Here is a 21,533-nt window from a genome sequence, read left to right on the forward strand (position 1 = left end):
ACCTAGACATATTTTACCAGGCCGTTTCTGTGGGTGGCACAACCAGTGCTGCAAGCCCACCAGCGGCATTTGTATTTACACACCCTGGCACTCCTGGTGCACTTTACTGGGGTCTGACAGTAAAGCAAATAAGCCAATCATGGAATCCAACCAACATATACATCTTACATAGGGAGCACTTGCACTGTGGCACTGGTTGGCAGTGGCACAGTGCTCCGAGCGGCCAACACCATTAAAAACACATGAGGCACAGCGACCAAAAGTGGAAGGGAGACTCACGCCAAGGTGCCAGGTCTAACAGGAGTGGATTGGTATGGAACTCAGGAGGAGCCCCTTTTTGAGGCCCGGGGATGTCCAGAACTTTTTGGCAAAATATGGGGCAAATGGTTCAACTTACTGCCCGTCTGAGGGGGCTCGAGTGTATCGGGAACATGAATATTTACAAGCAAGTGATGTACTCATTTCACAAGTGCCTTATGAGTCTATGTCGCCTTCTTTTGTTTGTACTGTATCTGAATAATGTGTCTACTTTGCTACCAATGTATTTTTGTTCCCTAAAAAATCCAATAAACTTGATTATAAAAAAAACCCATCTTAATAAGCAGCAGGACAAGCCAGTTTATGAGGCACATGGTTGCCCGGCCAAGCATGACAGGGTGTGTGGCAATCGGCTTGGGACCGTGGGTATGGATTCAAAGTGGAACCATTGACGTAATTGTGGCATGTACTTATGACAGTGTCATTCGTTACTCAGATGGATACGATGGAGGTTTGTTATCGCTGACTATAGTTTCTGTCAATTGCAATCTGACCTGTTATACAATTCAGAAAACAATAAAATTACTTATCAAAAAACATTTTAATAAGATCATCTGACCTGCAGCAAGTTTATCCATTTCTTCATGTTGCTGGCTTTTCAAAAGAGGAGTCAATGGCTGAAGCTCATCGCCTATTACTCTCACTGCCACCTCAGGATCACCTGTTTTAAACAAAGGAAAATCCATGACTCAACTTCACAATGAACTCGTTTGTGAATATCCGTTATTAGCCCTAAGATAGCGAGATAAAGACCCATTTTCATGTCTGTAAATGAACTCGCTGCACAACTGTTTGAGCACCAGATGGGGCTGATTTTATTCTTGAGTGGAGAACCAGCGCAGTAGTCCAATATGTATGCTGGCCCAGAAAACACTGTAAAAAGGCAAGCAAATCAGAGTAAGAGAGGACTTTACATGCTGTAATTGTTCTTTGAATGTGAGGGAGGCTTGCATTGCTGCTGCCTTTGCTAAACACATTTGGTGAGAAATGAACCTGTACCAGCTGCTGTGTTGTAACTGGTATGGGATGGAGATAAGCTTGGACTCAAGATACCCAAGCTTTATCTTTCCTGTGATGGAGGAAAGCTTGGACTCAAGATACCCAAGCTTTATCTTTTCTGCGATGGCGGGAAGCTTGGACTCAAGATACCCAAGCTTTATCTTTCCTGTGATGGAGGAAAGCTTGGACTCAAGATACCCAAGCTTTATCTTTTCTGCGATGGCGGGAAGCTTGGACTCAACATACCCAAGCTTTATCTTTTCTGCGATGGAGATAAGCTTGGACTCAAGATACCCAAGCTTTATCTTTTCTGCGATGGCGGGAAGCTTGGACTCAACATACCCAAGCTTTATCTTTTCTGCGATGGAGATAAGCTTGGACTCAAGATACCCAAGCTTTATCTTTTCTGCGATGGAGATAAGCTTGGACTCAAGATACCCAAGCTTTATCTTTTCTGCGATAGAGGGAAGCTTGGACTCAAGATACCAAAGCTTTATCTTTTCTGCGATGGAGGGAAGCTAGGTTCAAGATACCCACGCTTTTATCCTTTCTGTGAAGGAGGGAAGCCTACATTGTAGGAATGAAGCATTAGATAATGGCATGCACAATCACTTAGTCAGATTTTGGTATTACAAGGACCTTGACTTCAGTAAATGAATTTGTATTCATTTAATTCTGCGTCTAAGATATGGTGTGTATTTTCTTTATGCCAGTAATTTAACTAAACTAATTTGATAATCACTCCAGACCTGCATTGAGTTCTTCAAATATTTTGCTTTCCTGAGTATTTGGAGGAGATGTTAGAGACTGAAATCCATCACCTGCTATCATCACTGACATCTCGATCTCACCTGTGGGAACAAAGAAAAAACCCCTGAAATATTTTCACACTGACATCCAGATTGGCGCAGAAATATTTTACCTCAGTCAAAAGAAACACTTTCAAATCGGAAAATAATTTCACAGTTTTGAACAAATGCACAAGAATGATTTTATCCCTGAACAGAGAATTAGTAATGAAACACGTATATTGGCCACAGAATGCACTGTTGCTGGCACCATGAATACATTGGCAATCAAGTGGTGACAGGAAACCATAACCGCCAATGAAGGAGAAACTAATTTGACCACAGAACACAATGGCACTGATAGAAGGCATACCTGGACTATATACATATACATTTTTAATCAATCATTTCACAGTCACAGATCATGCAGCCGTATTATAAACTGACAGGTACTTCATATTTGACTCTTTAAACGGAGACTTTAGAGTATACTTTGCTCCTAACCAAGAAGGCAGAGGTTTATCTATTTCAGGCATGTGCATGTATAGATTCCCTAGTTATGTTTTAGTGCTACAATAAATTATGGTTTCTGTTAGGAAAATATCAGGTCTGCTCTTCCAACGTGAGATTTTATCCATTTCATGTTTTTGTGAAGAGTTGCTATTCCATACATGTTCTATAGGGCACGAACTTTCCTAAGACGTTTTGGTGAGATCTACCTGCACAAGGCTCACCAATCGTTTCCCTTTCCTGGGTATTCAAAGGGAGCGTCACAGGCTGAAGTTCATCTTCAATTATCATCGCCGCCACATCTGGATTACCTGGTAAATCAGAGACAAATGGATACCTTGGCATAACTCGGAATTCTAAATTACCTTTGATCTACTTTGTATTAGTACAAAGAAAAAGGGATGAACATCCATTTTCCCAGCACTGAATTGGATCTGCAATTTTACAAAAATATATAAGAACCAGATGAGGCAGGAGTGTGGATGTGTTGGGGTGGTTGGGTGAGGCAAAGGAGCAGGCAAACTGAAGGTGGGGGGGGGGGGTATTTCAGTACTGAGGGTGAGGCAGGGGCATAGATATGCTGTGGTGGTGCGGGTGAGGCAAGGGAGTCGATGTGGGTTAGTGGTGCAGATGAGGTGAGCATGTGGATGTGCTAGAGTGGTTCAGGTGAGACGAGAGTGTGAATGTGTTGTAGTGGTGTGGATGAGGCAGGAGTGTGGATGTGTAGGGGTCCAGGTGTGGCATGGGTGTGGATGTGATTGATTGATTGAGAAACTTGTATAGCGCAGCTTTCGCCCTACGGGCATCTTGGCGCTTTAGACTGAGAAGACTGCTAGAGTGGTGTGGGTGAGACGAGGGTGTGAATGAGTTGTAGTACTGTCGATGAGGCAGGAGTGTGGATGTGTAGGGGTGCAAGTGAGGCATTGGTGGGGATGTGCTAGAGTGGTGTGGGTGAGACGAGGGTGTGAATGAGTTGTAGTACTGTGGTTGAGGCAGGAGTGTGGATGTGTAGGGGTGCAAGTGAGGCGTTGGTGTGGATGTGCTAGAGTGGTGCGGGTGAGACGAGGGTGTGAATGAGTTGTAGTACTGTGGATGAGGCAGGAGTGTGGATGTGTAGGGGTGCAAGTGAGGCGTTGGTGTGGATGTGCTAGAGTGGTGCGGGTGAGACGACGCTGTGAATGTGTTGTAGTGGTGTGGATGAGGCAGGAGTGTGGATGTGTAGGGGTGCAGGTGTGCCATGGGTGTGGATGTGCTAGAGTGGTGCGGGTGAGACGACGCTGTGAATGTGTTGTAGTACTGTGGATGAGGCAGGAGTGTGGATGTGTAGGGGTGCAAGTGGGGCGTTGGTGTGGATGTGCTAGAGTGGTGCGGGTGAGACGAGGGTGTGAATGAGTTGTAGTACTGTCGATGAGGCAGGAGTGTGGATGTGTAGGGGTCCAAGTGAGGCGTTGGTGGGGATGTGCTAGAGTGGTGTGGGTGAGACGAGGGTGTGAATGAGTTGTAGTACTGTGGATGAGGCAGGAGTGTGGATGTGTAGGGGTGCAAGTGAGGCGTTGGTGTGGATGTGCTAGAGTGGTGCGGGTGAGACGAGGGTGTGAATGAGTTGTAGTACTGTGGATGAGGCAGGAGTGTGGATGTGTAGGGGTGCAAGTGAGGCGTTGGTGTGGACGTGCTAGAGTGGTGCGGGTGAGACGACGCTGTGAATGTGTTGTAGTGGTGTGGATGAGGCAGGAGTGTGGATGTGTAGGGGTGCAGGTGTGCCATGGGTGTGGATGTGCTAGAGTGGTGTGGGTGAGACGAGGGTGTGAATGAGTTGTAGTACTGTGGATGAGGCAGGAGTGTGGATGTGTAGGGGTGCAAGTGAGGCGTTGGTGTGGATGTGCTAGAGTGGTGCGGGTGAGACAACGCTGTGAATGTGTTGTAGTAGTGTGGATGAGGCAGGAGTGTGGATGTGTAGGGGTGCAGGTGTGCCATGGGTGTGGATGTGCTAGAGTGGTGTGGGTGAGACGAGGGTGTGAATGAGTTGTAGTACTGTGGATGAGGCAGGAGTGTGGATGTGTAGGGGTGCAAGTGAGGCGTTGGTGTGGATGTGCTAGAGTGGTGTGGGTGAGACGAGGGTGTGAATGTGTTGTAGTAGTGTATGAGGCAGGAGTGTGGATGTGTAGGGGTGCAGGTGTGGCATGGGTGTGGATGTTCTAGAGTGGTGTGGGCGAGACGTGGGTGTGAATGTGTTGTAGTAGTGTATGAGGCAGGAGTGTGGATGTGTAGGGGTGCAGGTGAGGCGTTGGTGTGGATGTGCTAGAGTGGTGTGGGTGAGACGAGGGTGTGAATGTGTTGTAGTAGTGTATGAGGCAGGAGTGTGGATGTGTAGAGGTGCAGCATGGGTGTAGATGTGCTAGAGTGGTGCAGGTGAGGCGAAGGTGTTGATGTGCTAGTCTGGATATGCTGGAGTGATGTGGGTGAGGCGATAGTGTGAATGTGCTGCAGTGGTGCGAGTGGGGCAACGATGTAGATGTGTTGCAGTAGTGTGGGTGAGTAAAGGGTGTGCCTGTGTTGTAGTGGTGCAGGTGAGGTGATGGTGTGGATGTGCTGGAGTGGTGCGTAAGAGACAAGGATGTCTGTGTAGTAGTGGTGTGGATAAGACAAGGTTGTGTATGTGCTACATTAGTGCAGATAAGGCAAATGTGTTGATGGGTTGTAGTGGTGCAGATGAGGTGAGCATGTTGATGTGCTATAGTGGTGCAGATCAGACAAGGGTCTGGATGTGTTGTAGTGGTACGGGTGAGGCAAGGGAGGGGTGAAGTGAAGGTACAGTGGTACTGTAGTAGTGTGTGTGAGGCAATAGCATGGGTGTGTGTAGTGGTGCACGTGAGGCAATAGTGTGTGCTGTAGTGGTACAGATGAGGTGAGCATATGGATGTGCTATAGTGGTGCAGGTGAGGCAAGGGAGTCGATGTGTTGTAGTGGTGCATGTTAGACAAGGGAATCGATGTGTTGTAGTGGTGCGGGTGAGGCAAGAGAATCGATGTGTTGAAGTGGTACAGATGAGGTGAGCATGTGGATGTGCTATAGTGGTGCGGATCAAACAAGGGTGTGGATTTGTTGTAGTGGTGCGGGTGAGGCAAGGGAAGGGTGAAGTGAGGGTACAGTGATAATGTAGTAGTGTGTGTGTGAGGCAAGTGCATGGGTGTTTGTAGTGGTGCACGTGAGGCGATGGTGTGTGCTGTAGTGGTGCGGATGAGGCAAAGGAGTCGATGTGTTGTAGTGGTACAGATGAGGTGAGCATGTGGATGTGCTATAGTGGTCCGGGTCAGGTAAGAAAGGGATGGAGTGAGGGTACAGTGGTATAGCAGTGTGCACAAGGCAACTGTATGGGTGTATTGTGGTGAGGCCCGTGAGGCGATGGTGTGGATGTGCTGAGGTGGTGCTGTTGATTAATACGTGGTCAATATGTACACTGGCACAGGAATAAAATGTCTCAGGGACAGAAAACACGTGGTAAAACATTCAAATGAATGCAGAACAGCTATGGCCACTAAATCAAGGAAACAATTGCTGGACCAGGAAACACCAATACTGAAAAAGGGAATACATGGACAACGAGACACTTACGCCAGGAGTGAAACCTGTAGACTTGAACAGGGGAACCACCAACAAAGTGGCACAAAAGTTGCCCATAGTGACAGAAAAAACACAATCTAAGACTGTAAATAAACATACATTAACATGAAGGAATCTACTGGCACAGAGATGCACGGAGTTGTAGTGTTGCACTTGCAATGCACAGTGCTTTATTGTACTTCCCTCTAGTGTTCCACTGCTCTGGAACGTTATGCTTGCGGGATTCCACCAGAATCAGTTACTCCGTGGACGGCAAAGGTGGAATCACGCTTCTTGTTGCTTGATGCCAATAAAGCCTATTTTACTGTGTCCTGGTGTCACTACTACATTTTTGGTGACGATCGCCAGCCACGTGTGGTGACACCTCAGCAGCTCCGAAGCGTGAGGAGAGCTGCGGCAAGCTTGTAAGTGGTGTCAGCCCGCAACTGAGTGAGGCCTGAGACAAATCATCTAAAGACAAGCATTTGCAATGCAATAGGTCTCGCATTGGTGAAGGTTAGAGCTATTGGTGTTGTAAATGGCAATGTTTTTCCATTTACAATAGCAATGGAAGCCCATATAAGTGACACTGAAGCATGTTTCACACCACACATGTGAAAAAACAGTATATTTGACTAACCAGATAGTCAACAGTTTGAAAGCCTGCGTTTAATTTCAACAGATACAAAACCGACTTCTCTGTGTGTTTCTGCATGAAGTAAACCGAATACATATGTAGGGCCCGATTCACATAACTAACTTAAGACAAAATCCTAAACTTACTACCATTTTGGTATTCACAGAAGGCACTTACTCATTTTGGTATTCACAGAAGGCGCTTACTCATTTCGGTATTCACAGAAGTTAGGAGTCCTAACTTTAGGACTCCTAAATGCCTTCTGTGAATACAGAAAGTCTTAAAGGTGGGATTTTTCTCAGTTTAACTTTACTACTCCTAAACTGAGAAAAATCCTAATTTTAAGGCTTTCGGTATTCACAGAAGGCATTTAGGAGTCCTAAAGTTAGTAGTCCTAACTTTACTACTACTAAACTAAGAAAAATCCTAATTTTAAGACTTTCGGTATTCACAGAAGGCATTTAGGAGTCCTAAAGTTAGGACTCCTAACTTCTGTGAATACCGAAATGAGTAAGTGCCTTCTGTGAATACCAAAATGAGTAAGTGCCTTCTGTGAATACCAAAATGAGTAAGTGCCTTCTGTGAATACCAAAATGAGTAAGTGCCTTCTGTGAATACCAAAATGGTAGTGCGGTGGGATCCTTAAAATATATAGAGCTTCCATCTCAAAACCGATAGCACCCACCATTGAAATATACAAAGTACAAGCACGGGCTGCATCTCTCTACGGGGTTGAACTATGGGGGCACTGCTCAACTGGAGACATTGGGAGATCAGAAAACTCGTTCTTAAGGTCAATACTGTCCCTACCACCCAGCACTCCCCTTATTCCACTCAGAATGGACTTGGGAGTAAGGTCCATTCAAGACGAAATTGCTTTAAGGCCACTACTGTATTGGCGCAGGCTGTGGGCAACTCCAGAGCTAGTGGATTATCAAAACGATTTAAAATCGTTAATGACCCCTCGTGGTATAGATAACATACCGTGGCTTCTCTATATCAAAAGGGAGCTTATTAGATTAGGGTTTCCTGAACTATGGCACCATCCTGAAACACATGCCCCTACACTTTCTAGAGCTGAATTGGCAAATGCATTTTGGATAAATAACAAAAACACGATGCTAACCAATAATAAATTAGGCTCATTGACCTTGGACTTTTTTAATATCAAAGAAGATTTCAAAATAGAGCCAGTCCTAGACCTGATGGAGCCTAATGCCTCTAGAAAACTATATATACAATTCAGGTATGGAACATTGCCTTTGAGAGCCTTCACAGGGAAGAGGTCGATAAATAATCCTCTCGACTGTCCAACCTGTGGAGCCCCTAGCGAAACTGATCTACACGTTCTCTTTTTTTGCCCCACATACAAAACTATCAGAAAACGTTGGCTTCGTCAACTCTGTAGGAATTTGGGGACCATACATTGTAAAGTTGCCTACAGAATTCTGAAGACAGACACAGCATTACCTATAGTTTTTTCGCTATCACGCTTCTGGTATGCTGTGTGGCGAAGGAGAAGCTCCCTTTTATTGTCGAATTTGCCGGTATAATGTATTGTTTTTATGATATCTTAACCTTTTAATCTTTTATCTATTGTTTTAATGAAATAACTTGTAATCAATCTAATCTTTATTGTACTCACTTTTTATGTAATTTAACTATTTCTTGTTTTTATGGACTGCTTATCTTTTATGGTCTATGACAGAAATAAAGATTATTTTTGAATTGAAAATGGTAGTAAGTTTAGGATTTTGTCTTAAGTTAGTTCTGTGAATCGGGCCCGTAGACTTTGCATGGGGTTGCGATTGTGTACACGTATAAAGGGGGAGGGGGGGCGAAAATGGACCTTCGGAGGTGTCAGCTGGGCTGACTGCTTGGAAGTAGTGCGGTGCACGGTGCCCTATAGCCTTTTATGCCGCCAGCTCTGAACGCCCCAGAGTTGAGCTGTAATGCAGTAAAGCACTTCCCCTGCTCTAGGCACAGCTGCCTGCTCATTTTGTTCACAAGGCAACTACAAGTAAGGAGCAGAGTGGAGGGCAGAGAAGCAGTATGTAATAACAGTCCGCTGCCGCCCTCAGTGTGAGTGACTGCTGAGAGGGAGAGGGAGTGATCGGCAGGCTGCAGGCGGTGATGCAGAGTGAATTACATTTTAGGAAATTATCTTGAAGTTTGTTGTCCGTGAAGCGTGTGCTGTGGACATGTAGAAGTGAAAGCGCGGTGTCCAAGAAGTGGCCGCTGTGCTGAGCCAAAACACTGCATTCTGCCGTACGGGGCAGGGATACCTCGACACGACCCTACGAGTCTCGAGCCCACCATATTGGCTGTGGGATGCGAGAGATTTGTGAAACCGGAGGAAGAAAATTACCTGAAAATATAGTTGAAGTGTTAACCTCTATTTAAATGGTTAAAAAGCCTCTAGGGTTTCAAGTATCACAGAGATTGGCTGCTGTGACAAGTGAGCAGCGCTCAGAAGTCAGCGGCAAGGGAAGTGGTTGAAGATGGAGGAGGGATGGGGAGATGAGAGGCTTAGTTAGGAGAGCAACAGTGATTGGGGGACAGGAGAAGAACCAGCTGTCGGTGGAGCGCGTTCGGAAAGGCAATACATTGGTTTGCTAGTCTGAAATAAAGAGTTGTAAATACGCTGTAGTGGGTTGTGTAAAAAAGCTGCGCTGTTTATGAACCGTTAAAGGCGCACTAAAATAGAAAGAGTCTCCATTTAAAAATAAAGGCGTAATGCCATGGTATGTGTTAATGCGCAGCGCTCACCTCTGCCACGCCTTACATTTAATTTGAAAGCGGCGCCGTGAAGAAAAATGAAAGACGCACTGCTATGTTGCTCCTTAAATTTAAACTGATAGCAGCGCCATGAAGAAATTAAAGTAATCCATTATCGAGTGATAGCAAGCCCTGCCGGTTTTTGTTTGTACTGCTGAATATGTTTCTCATACGTCACAGGAACAAAATTGCGCCTGGCGAGTCTGCCGGCTGCCCGGGGTCCACGCAGGAGATCCGATAAGAGGGCGGCCGCCTTAGTGCCACAAAAAGGCACAGGAAGCAGCTGCCCAGTCTTTGGGAGCCTCTAGGGTCCAGTAGGGACGTCACTTCCGGGATAGGAGGCGAGGGGGAGGGGTGAGGTATTTTATACCTTCCCCGGCCCACCTGAGGCCCTCGTTTCCACGACCCTGACGCTGTGACCGGACGTCCCCTGTGGTGGCCTGCAGATATCACAAGGTTAGTTTGGGCCTCCCCCCCTCCCCCCAGCATGGATGTTGTGCGTGTTCTTTAGGTATAGGCATCGCTGCTTGGGGGGAGCTGGGGTCGGCCAGCGGGGCTTGGTGTGAGGGATGGCGGGTTCTCCGGGGCGCGGGGGTGAGATGGGGGGGTCATTGTCCGCATTTTACCAATAGTGGGGATCGGCGCCATGGCCCATCTCGGGTTACCCGCGCACTCCCGCGGGTGGTTATGCGGCAGGGCTGGGGCCTTGTTGTGGCCGGGGGTCTCGGGGCCGGTTGCGCTCTTACTCTCTCGGTTGGTCCTGCAGGGAGGTAGGCCTTGCCCCGGTCGACCCACGCAACAGGGCACATGCAGGGGGAGGGGGCTTTGAGGCGCATTACCAGCGCGGGCCAACCGTCGTGTGCGGGCACTGGGGTATGGCTTTATGGGTCCCAGGTGCTGCGGCAGGTGCCCGACCTGTTCCAGCGTTCAAGAGCGAAGGGCCCACCCTGGCACCCTTTCCTCCCCCGCCACCCCTCCTTCCACCCCTATCTACCCCGCAACCATACTCACAGGGAGCGCTGCCCTACACTCACAGGAGATCCAGAGTTGTGGCCACAGCGACGACGGGGTGAGAGCGCTTAGGGGCTTCACGTGTATCACGGGCTGTGTGAGGCACGTTCCCAGCGCGTGCGCCTTTCCGGTCCTTATGTGGGCAGTTTACAGTGGCTGCTTCCCTTCGGACCAGCTGTTTCCCGGCTGCCTCGTTTGCTTGCGTGTCTGCACCCCAGCTGGGGTCTCACTCTCTGTCGAGGCTGCCCAGCGGGTCTGTGATACGCAGTGGCATGCGCCGGCTGTTTCCCGGCTGCCTTATTGCTTGCGTGTCTGCGCCCCAGCGGGGGTCTTGCTCTCTGTCGAGGCTTACCAGAGGGTCTGTGATACACGGTGGCATGCGCGCACTTCGATCAGGGGAAAGGGAGCTAATAAAGGAAGAGGCACTTCCATTTGATTTTAAAACAACAGGCGACCATTTCTTCTTTTATAATCATTTGGTCGCGCGGATTCAAACACAGGTGTCAAGGACCGGCTATAGGAAAAGCACTGATCAGTCAGGAGTATACTAGTAGGCGCATGTTTTTTAATAAGAAATGTACATTACATGAAGCAACATTCAGAAATGTGCAGTCACAAGTGTCATGGGGCATGTTTCTTAAGCGTACAAAGTACAAGTAAAGGTATAATCTTGCGATGTGCATGGAACACTAAATCAATCACTACGCCTTGAGCCTTTGTGCAAGTATGGCCAAAGGCAGTGAAACATAGGACATCCGGCTAGGGGCAGCAGGGGGGCAAGTAAGAGGACCAAAAAATAAAAAATTATATTTTGCTTTGTACCCTTAGGCAGGGACATGGGTTAAGGGGTACAGTTAGTTTCAACTACGGAGGCGGAAAGTGCCACAGTATGGGGGTATGTTAATTCCTGTTGGTTTGCGTTTCAGCACTTTTAAGAGAGCGACAAGCACGGCGCCAAACATCTTAGCCGGGCAGACCAGGAAGTTGGAAAAAATAGGTGCCAAGTGAAAACCGGAATGGGTCGCAACGAGCGAGGCACCATAAAGCAGAGAGTGTTTTAATGTTTTGATTATAATTTCAGATCTGGGCTGGGTTGAGAGCACTGAGCTTGCGCTTTATACAGATGCGTCAGGGAGAGAAGGTTTTGGGGTGATCCTAGACAGAGAGTGGTGCGTGCAGAAATGGCCCAATGCTTGGCACAAAAAGAAAATCACGACCCGCTTTACAGTCCTTGAATTGGTCCCTATAGTGTTAGCTCTGCATCTTTGGCCGGCAGTACTTTCAGCACGAAGGGTTGTTTTCTGGTCGGACAACATGGCTGTGGTCCAGGCCATCGATTCTCAGTCGGCGACCTGTCCCCTAGTTTTGTGTTTGTTGAGGGAGCTGCTACGAGTTTGCCTAATCAACAATGTAGAATGCAGGGCGCGACACATCCAAGGGGTGCAGAACATTGCAGTCCTCTGAGCACCAACCCTGGCGAGGAGGGTAAGGAGGAGGAAACTCTAAAAAAGGGAGGGTGTACCCATTCTCTACAAGATTTAAAACCCAACGATCTGAAGTGATCAATTTCCAATCTTGTAGAAAGTGGGACACTTGAATCTGCTGGCAGCCACGAAAGGAAGCAGCCCTTCCAAAACCACAATACCGCTTGTAGCCGTATCCCCTAGACTGCGTCTGAAGGCTCAGAGACCTTGCAGTAGCTCTGCTATCCTGAAAACGCTGCAAGGCAGAGTCAGCCTTAGTTCAATAACAGTCTTGACCCATCAAAGGGCAAATCCAGCAGAGTCGCTTGAACATCAGGAGAAAATCCGGACGATCTACGCCAAGCTTGTCTTCTTGTCGCCACAGAAGACCCCATCACACGAGCCACAGAGTCAGCAGTGTCCAGACCCGATTGTATCACCTGACGGGCCGCAGCTTGAGAATCAGAAAGTGCCTCCAAGAAATTATTCCGATCCTCTTTAGGCAACTTTGGAGCCAGCTGTTTGACTGAGTCCAGCAGCGCATGGACATACCTCCCAAGGAGAGAAAGAAAATACCTTCTTTGCCGCTTGCTCCATTTTTTTAGAATCCCTATCACCAGGTATGGTAGGGAAAGAACCAGAAGATTGCTTCGAACAAGAAGCCTGGACCACCAAGCTTTCCGGTGACGGATGCAAAGAAAGAAAAGCCAGATCCCCAGGAGCAGGCCTGTACCTTCTTGAAATCGAACGAGAAACTGCAGGAGCAGATAAGGGCTTCTGCAAACTTCCAAAATAGGCTCCGTTAAAGCCTCATTAAAGGGTAGCAGAGGTGCAGAGGCTGTAGGTGTATTAAGAACCTCAGTAAGGATATTAGATTTTACCTCTGCTGAAGGAAGTTGCAGATCAAGCAATTCAGCTGCCTTCCTTATTACCACATGATAAGCAGCAATGCCTTGCAATACTCCAGCCTTTGGAGACGAGAGAACATACTCAGGAGAAGTATCCAATCCACTGGCCTCCTGTAAGCCCTCAAACTCGTCCACAGACTCAACAAACTCTCCTTCCTCCTGTTCCTGTGCATATTCCTCCTCCTCAAGGAGCCTCTGCGCCTCTCTCCTAGAGCGCTGTTTAAGAATCGGCGGCGCCAACCGCAGCGCTGGTGAGGACATCAACGGCGTCGATGGAGGAGCCTCAGCTTCAAATCTCGGCGTCGAACGAATCCGAGTCAGCGCCGACTCAACAGCAGAAGGAGTCAGAGGAGCCGGCGTGGAAGACCTCAGCACCGGAAAATGCCAAGCCGGAGTCGACGGCAAGAATGGCACAAAGGGTGCTTGAGCATAGTGGTGAGGAACACCCAAGTTAAAGGCCAAAGGACCCACAGGGCCCGAAGGCGTACCAGACAGAGTAGAGGCCCTGGCAAACATGCAAACATCGCATTAAGAAAATGCGTAGGGTCTGATCCAGGAAAAGGAGGATATGGATCCGTACCTTCCTGAACAGGAACCACCTGAGGCTGAACTGGAGCCTGAGGATCCGGAGACGGCGCCCGCACAGGTGAAGCCACACGGCCTGGAGACGACTCCCTGGGCGTCAGAGACATACCAGGAGCCGGAGAATCTTCAGGCGATGATGAGCCCTTCGACACTGGTGACCTCGGAGCCAGAGATGGAACCGGTGTCGCCCCTGGAGATGGAGCCGGAGAAGGAGATACAAAGTCCTGCATTCAAAGTCGCTTAGCTGGAGAAGACCTGACCTTCGACGAACGGCGCCGAGAGCCATGTCTCTTCTTAGACTTCTTATGTTTTCTTGACTTCGAATTATGAGAAGACGACGACTTTGTTGGTTTACGACCCCTCTTCTTTTTGGCTCTGGCTATAAACAGCTTAGCCTCATGCTCCTTAATGGCCTTCGGATTAATTTTCCTGCAGTTCGGCATTCATCGACGTTGTGATCCGAAGACAAGCACCAAAGGCTATCATCAAAGCTATGATTCACATGTGACCGCCACACTCCCTGCATGGTTTAAATCCAGACTGCCTAGAAGTAGCCATTAGAAATCCTCGAGGGTACAAAGTTTTCTCTACAGAAAATGGAGAGTCCCTAGAAAAACCGTTGCGTGTCGATGGCGCGGAAAATAGGGAACAGACGTCAGCACGCCGACGAGGTCCTCTTATGGCTCCGTTGACGTCATTCCGAGTCGCGAGCGGAGCCTTGCTATTATGACGTCCTCATCGACATGGGAGAGCTAGGAAAGAATCTCAGCGGAATGCTGGCGCAGGGGGTATTCAGAAGGAGAGGAATCCACAGGTAGAAGTATCCATCAGAAAGTGGAGCCTCTCTTCCTCTTTAGAAGGATACGGGGCGGGAGAAGGGGTGCAGAGTGATGGTCTGACCTATGTGGAAAGAGGTAACCACTTTGGGAAGAAAAGAAGGTCGAGTTCGAAGGACAACCTTGTCCAGATGAACAGCAAGGAAAGGAGGCTTCGAAGAAAGAGCCTGAAGCTCACTCACCCTGCGAGCAGAGGTGATGGCAACCAGAAAAGCAGTTTTTAAGGTCAAGAGTCTGAGGGAACAATTATGTTGCGGCTCGAAGGGAACGCACATAAGATAAGTCAGAACAAGAGCCAAGTCCCCCTGGGGCATTACAAAAGGAATAGGAGGAAAACGGTGAGTAATGCCCTTAAGGAAACGGTTTACCATAGGGGACTTGAAAAGAGAAGGCTGATCAGGTCGGCGGAGGAAGGCGGAAATGGCCGAAAGATAGCCTTTAAGGGTGCCCAGAGGAGAGCCCTGCTGGGCCAAAAAGAGAATCAAGAGGAGAACCTCCGAAAGAGGAGCAGAAAGGGGATCCACAGCCTTTGCTGTGCACCATGCTACAAATGTGTCCCATATACAGGCGTATACTGTTTTGGTGGGGGGACGCCTGGCTGCCAAGATAACATTACGGACTTCGGGAGGAAGGTCGAAAGCTGTCAATTGCCGCCGCTCAATCTCCACGCAAGGAGGTGGAGGCTGGACAGGTTTGGGTAGAGGACCGTTCCCTGCTGCTGCAACAGAAGATCCTCCCGAAGGGGAAGTCTGATCGGAGGATCGATGGCCATGTTCAAGAGCTCGGGATACCAGACTCTTTGTACCCAATCCGAAGCCACAAGAATGTCTTGGGCCTGGTTGCGCTTGATCTTCAGCACTCTGGGCAGAAGTGGTATAGGCGGAAAGACGTATAGAAGACCGCAACTCCACTCGTCATGAAAAGCTTCACCTAGCGAGTGCCGCCTTGGAAATTCCAAGGCGCAGAACTGCTGACATTGCGCGTTCTCTTAGGTGGCAAATAGATCTAACCAAGGCTCTCCCCACTGCTGAAAGAGACCTTGCACCAACTAGGAGTGAAGATGCCATTCGTGATCCATCAAGCACCGGCGGCTGAGTTTGTCCGCCCTGGTGTTCAGGGAACCTGCCAGGTGTTGAACACCAGGGACATGCCCTGATGCTCCAGCCACTTCCAGAGATGAAGGGCCTCTTTTTTTTTTTTTTTTTTTTATATAGCGCGAACTTGACCCGAATCGGGTATCAGAGCGCTTTACATAGCAACAGTTGTATTACATGAGGACACATTCATTTTTGTTAGGCACGGGGAGATTAAGTGATTTGCCCAGAATCACAGGATGTTCAGCGTCATTGCCGAGACTCGAACCCAGTTCCCCAGATTCGAGGTCGGCCGCCCTAGCCCGCAGGCCAACGCCTCTCCCCAGAGGATCCACAATCTGTGAGAAAGAGGCTCTGTAAATACTGTTCCCAAATAGGTACAGTGTGTACACAGTCCACAGTGCCCAGAGGTTTGGCAGAGGCTAAAGTTAGATATAACCTTACTCCATAAAGTGGTAGCTTGGTCGAGCAGTAAGGCCGTATCAGAGGACAGTGTAAAGCATTTGTTGTACACACTCAGTCAGCAAATGGTCTCATACACTCAATAACTGAACTCTAGGCCAATGGTTTATATAAAAAATATATGTTTGTTTTATTTTAGAACCAACAATAGGTATTAAAATATACTTTCTCAGAATGAGATGCTTTATGTAAATACTTTTGCAATATGCAATTGACTTTTGTAAATACTGCTTACAGGTTGTTGCAATAGGCAACACAATTTCAAACACAATAATGCATTGAGCTCAATGAAAGTTTTAAGTTATTTGCAATAGATTTACTTTCAGGATTACTTTTGTAACTCCAGGAATGGATCCTAGATTCAGTCCTGGGACAGTTCTTAGAAACAAGTGATAAAAGTCGACTTAGTTATTGTTGTGATTTTTAGGCAATATTTTGCTATTTTAAAAGTTGACACTTCAAAGAAATTTCATAGAAAACAGTCAATGATTCCATATGGGAGAAAATTCAAGTTGCAGGTATAGTATGTTCTCGTTACTTTTGTAATCCAGTACTGGGCTCCTAGACTCAGTACTGGGACCTCTATCTAAAACAGGTAAGTGATTACGTTTTCACAGTTGGTACGATTTTTAAAGAATATTTGTAGTTTGCAAAAATCGACACTTTAGAAGAAATTTCACAGAAAAAGTCAATGATTTCCTAAGAAAGAAAATTGGGTTAATGGTAGGTACGGTTGTGAATATTTTTCAGGGTCAGTGCTGGGCACCAAGATCCAGCACTATGATCTCTCCTAATAGAAGGTGAGTATTTTAGTTTTCGTTACTCGGTTGATTTTTGGTGAATATATTAAGTTTTAGAAACTCCACAATTAGAAGAAATTTCAGAAGAAGCCAGTCAATGTTACCCTATGGAGGAAAATTGGGTTATCGGCTTTTGGGTAAGTACTCGACTGGCAGAGTTAAGGTTCTGGGCACAGACTCGGGGGTCTCCCAGGGTCAGGTAAGTACAGTTGTTACACCGTCAGCGGCACAGGGGCAGCCGGGTGCAGAGTGAGTTAGGCCCAATGTTATTCTATGGGAGGCAGGGGGGGCCTTGGTTGGTGGCTGCTGACTAGCAGGCCACGCGGCTGTGGGAGCTGGGCTCCTGGTCACTTGCTCAGGGCAAATGGGGAAGTAGATGGGTGAAGAGGTTACACTGCCAGGGACACTCGGGCGGCTGGGTGCAGGGTGCTTTTGAGCCTTTGGGCGCTCAATGGATTTCAATGGGAAAGCTCCTGGTTGAACAAAGGCTGCAAGCTCGGGGACGAAGGTTCTTCTGGTGCCACCACCACTTCGAGAGGTAAGTTGGGTAGTTGGAGGATAGGTAGGTACCCAGGAGTTGGGCACAGGGGGCCGCAGGGTGCCGGGGTGCCTTTTGGTGTCGGGAAACCTTACCCTCTGTTGATCGTGGTTGGGGGGGGTACCTGGTTCTGAGGCTGCAGGCGTCGTCAGGAGCGTCGAGGTGAGTCCTTGGGTGCCGGATTCGGGGTCACAGTCGCCGGGAGAACGTCCTCGGGGTCTTTGTTCACTCCGGCACAGGCCAGGCTTGGCGGGTGCAGAGTGTGCAGGGTTCGCGGTTCCGGGCTGATGCCAGGGATTAGAAGCTGATTTTGAACAGAGCCTCTGCTCATGGGAGTCCCAAGTGCTTAGAGCCAAAAGGTAGCCAGGTTCTCCGGGGTTTGTGAGGTTGCTGGCCACAAGAGGTGCCGGGATGTAGCAGGAACAGGTTCGAGGGTCGACAGGCCGGTAGGGCTGGGGCCAAAGCAGTTGGTGTCTTCCTCTTCTTAGCAGCTGCACGGCGGGTCTTCTTTCTTCTTGCTCTTCTTTGTTTTTCGAAATCTGGAATCTAAGGAAGGAAGGTTCAGAGTGCCCCTAAATACTAGATTTAGGGGCGTTACAGGTAGGTAAAGGGCAGGGACCAATGGGTCCCTGTCCTGGGGTGGGTACACCCCCTATTCTGCCACTCTCCTGTGGGAGGGGGGCAGTAGCCTAGTCCTGATTGGGCAGGGCCTTCCATCTTCAAGATGGCGAGGGCCCGGAGATGTGCTTCACCTCGCTTCCCCCACCTGAGGGGTGGGGTTGGCAGGCTGGCACATCCCCTGTCCTTATTTGGGGTTTCCGGCAAGGTTTTCCGCCAGTGTGGGGACAGCAAGTGGCCTGGGGAAGCTCACAGAGGCTGCATGCCTTTGAAGCTTCCCCCTGTCCATCCTGGGGGAGGAGACCTAGCACCTCGCCCGGGATGTGCATTGTTGCAGGCCCAGGAGAGCGGGGGCTCCCCTACCCAGGGGTCCATCAACATGTCTGCTGTGTGGCAGCCTAGGCAGCCTCTCATACCAGACGTGAATTGTGGGTTAGGTTTCAGGGGGCATCTCTAAGATGCCCTCTGTGGTGCTTTGTACATTAAATCCCACACTGGCATCAGTGCGCGTTTAACGTGCTGAGAAGTTTGATATCAAACCTCAGTCTTCAGTGTTGCCATTATGGTGCTGTGGAGTTCGTGTTTGAAGAGTTCTCAGCACAATGTACTCTTAAATGGCAGCACTACACTTACAGTGCCCAGGAATGGACCTGGGTACTGTAGGGGCCCAGGGCTCATGCTCCTGTGTCCACACCACTGGCATAGGGCACCCAGCTAGAGGGGTGGCTGATGTATGCCAGGGCAGTGTAGGTGGTGGGCATGGCACACAGGGATGTGTGCCATGTCGACTCTTTGTTTTGTCTTCTACCCAGACACTCAGCCTGCAAGGGCAGTGTGTGTGTGTGTGTAAGGGTACAGGGCCTCTAAGGGTGGCAAAATGAGTGCTGCAGCCCTTAGAGGCCTTCCCTGGTCACAAGGCCCTGGGTACCTAGGGTACCATTTACCAGGGGCTGACATGTGGCCAGGGTTTGCCAATTTGGGTTTGAGGTTTTTAGGGCCTGGGTACCTGATTGGCAGGAGCCCAGGGCACACTCAGTCAAAGTACATTCAGCAATTCGGCAAAAAGTGGGGGCATACCATGCAAGAAAGATGGCACTTTCTCACACTACCTCACTCTGCCCTGTTTGGTGCAATACCACATGGTGGAAGTGTTGTCTGTGAACACCTGCCCTACTCTTACTTTGACAGAAGGAAGGAATGCCTTCAGTGCTAGACGAATCGCCAAAAGCTCCCGAAGGTTGATGTGAAGCCCGGACTCTGCCGGAGACCAGTGGCTTCTGATCTCTGCCTCTCCCATGTGGCCGCCCCATCCCAGGAGTGACACGTCTGTCACCACTGTGAACTCTGGTTGGTGAAGGGAGAGGGATCTGCTGCTGACCCAATCCTGGTTCATGGGACACAACTGCAACTGACACCGCTGAGATCTGGACGAAATCGAAAAGATTCCCCTGATGCTGCACCAACTAGAACTTTAGGTCCCACTGCAGAGCCCCGCATATGCCACCTGGCATGATCCACCAGCAGGATGCCGGAGACCATGAAGCCCAGCAGCCTCAGGGTCAGTCTCATCGAAATCCAGAATAGAGGCTGGAACATCGGTATCATAGCCCGAATATCCCAGACTCGCTCTTCGAGAGGATAGGCCCGAAACTACGCTCTGTCCAGAACCGCTCCGATGAAAAGGAACTTCTGAGACGGGTTCAGGTGCGACTTCGCCTGGGGCAAGCTTGCCTTCAACAACCAGTCATCGAGATAGGGATAGACTGGAAAACCTGATCTGCACAGATGAGCTGCGACCACCGCCATCACTTTCGTGAACACACGAGGGGCGCTGGTAAGGCCAAAGGGGAGCATGGTAAACAGAAAATGCTCATGGCCGACCGTGAACCGCAGGTAACGTCGGTAGGCCGGCAGGACGGGGATGTGAAAATACGCGTTGTGCAAGTCCAAGGCTCCGATCCAGTCTCCAGGGTGGAGGGCAGACAGGACTTGAGCCAAGGTCAATATTTTGAACTTTTCCTTCTGGAGGAAGCGGTTGACGTCCCTGAGATCTAAGATAGGACGCAGGCCTTTATCCTACTTGGGCACCAGAAAGAAGTGGGAGTAGCAAAAACGACCTACTTGTGGAACAGGGACTCACTCGATAGCTCCCTTGCCCAAGACAGCTGTGACTTCCTGGCAGAGAAGGGCCAAGTGATCCTTTGACATGCAATGGAATGTAGGTGGCATGGAGGGAGGGGTAGTCTTGAAGGAGAGGGAGTAGCTCCTTCAGGCTATCTACAAAACCCACCTGTCCGACATGCTGTTGTGCCAGTGGGGGAGGTGATGGCGTATCCTTTCGCCCACTGGCAACTGGTGGCCCTGAAAGATCGGACTAGGAAGGCTTGGAGGCTGCTGCAGAGGGGGCACTATTGGACTGGCCAGCTCGCCGGCCACCAGAACCATGGCGCTGGGCCCCACGTCCCCAGCCGCGCAGAGGCTGAGCAGCTTGTGCCGGCCTGTGGCCCAGGACGGAACGTGGTGAGGCACCCCTTCCGTAGTCACGAAAGGGGTGCAAGGCAGACTGCACAGGGCGCAAGGTGGTAGCGAGGCCCAAGGATCAGGCCGTAGCGCTAGAGTCATGAAGCGCTCACGCGCATTGTCTGCCTTTTCGCCAAACAGGTGAAGGACATCAAAGGGCACGTCCATAAGTGTTGATTGGACATCCCCGGAAAAGCCAGTGGACCGCTGCCAGGCGTAGCCTGTCAGGGCTCCAGACATGGAAATCGTCCTGCCTAGCGTGTCGGCAGTGTCTAGCCCACAGCGGATGGTGAACTTTGCTGTGTCTCTCCCCTCGACAAGTGCACAGGAGAGTACAGTCCAGGCCTCCTACGGGAACTGTGGCAGCGCTTGCGCAACCACGTCTCACACGGAGTGAGAATAACGGCCCAAGAGACATGCGTTGTTCACCAACTGTAGTCCTAAACTGGTGGAAGAAAACATCTTCTTCCCAAGATGGTCCAGCTTTATGGATTCCCTATCTGGTGGAGCAGTAGGGAACGCACCTTTGGAGGTTGAGGCTTGGACCACCAAGCTCTCAGGGGTAGGGTGTTGGGAGAGGAAAAGTGGGTCGCCCAGGTTAGTTCTGACTGCCACTGTAGGAAGCTCAAGGCCCAAAGCATCAGCCGCCCTATGCAACACCACAGCATAGGAGGCTCCCTCTTCCGTAGCCGTGGTAGTGGGAGAAAGCATACCATAGTCTGGGGACATATACAGACCACTGGCATCACCCAACTTCTCTCTCCAGTCCGGCTATTCCAGCTGGTCTGCTAAAGGTATAACAGACCCCTCCCAGTCTTCCTCATCTTCACCTGGATGCAAGTCAGGGCAAAAGGGAATGCCAGGGATGAACAACCGTACAAAAGTACCCCCCCCACCCCCCGGCGCCGAGACCGGTGTCGGTCAACGCCGGTCAGGCTACATGTCCATGTCGAGGGGGAGACCGAGGTCGGCGCCGGCCGGGGACCCGACTGGCATTGGGGGTGGCGAAGGTGTCGTCAGTGGATTCGGCGCCGGGGGAGTTGTCGTAAGGTCGACCAGTGCCGATCC

At 49.5% G+C, this 21,533-nt stretch overlaps 1 protein-coding gene across 1 annotated transcript in view; it reads right to left on the reverse strand.

The window, feature by feature from the left end:
• The window catches only part of LOC146813456 (uncharacterized), a 550,359-nt gene that overhangs the window by 440,236 nt on the left and 88,590 nt on the right, over nucleotides 1-21,533 (reverse strand). The window contains exons 7-10 of the mRNA XM_085615430.1: nucleotides 12,838-13,517; nucleotides 2,825-2,926; nucleotides 2,067-2,168; nucleotides 878-979 (exon numbers count right to left, since the gene is read on the reverse strand). Of these exons, the coding sequence (XP_085471556.1) occupies nucleotides 878-979; nucleotides 2,067-2,168; nucleotides 2,825-2,926; nucleotides 12,838-13,517 (986 nt within the window). The remainder of the gene's footprint in view (nucleotides 1-877; nucleotides 980-2,066; nucleotides 2,169-2,824; nucleotides 2,927-12,837; nucleotides 13,518-21,533) is intronic.

The sequence above is a fragment of the Triturus cristatus genome, chromosome 7 (genome assembly GCF_964204655.1).
Source record: "Triturus cristatus chromosome 7, aTriCri1.1, whole genome shotgun sequence".
Classification (NCBI taxonomy): Eukaryota; Metazoa; Chordata; class Amphibia; order Caudata; family Salamandridae; genus Triturus; species Triturus cristatus.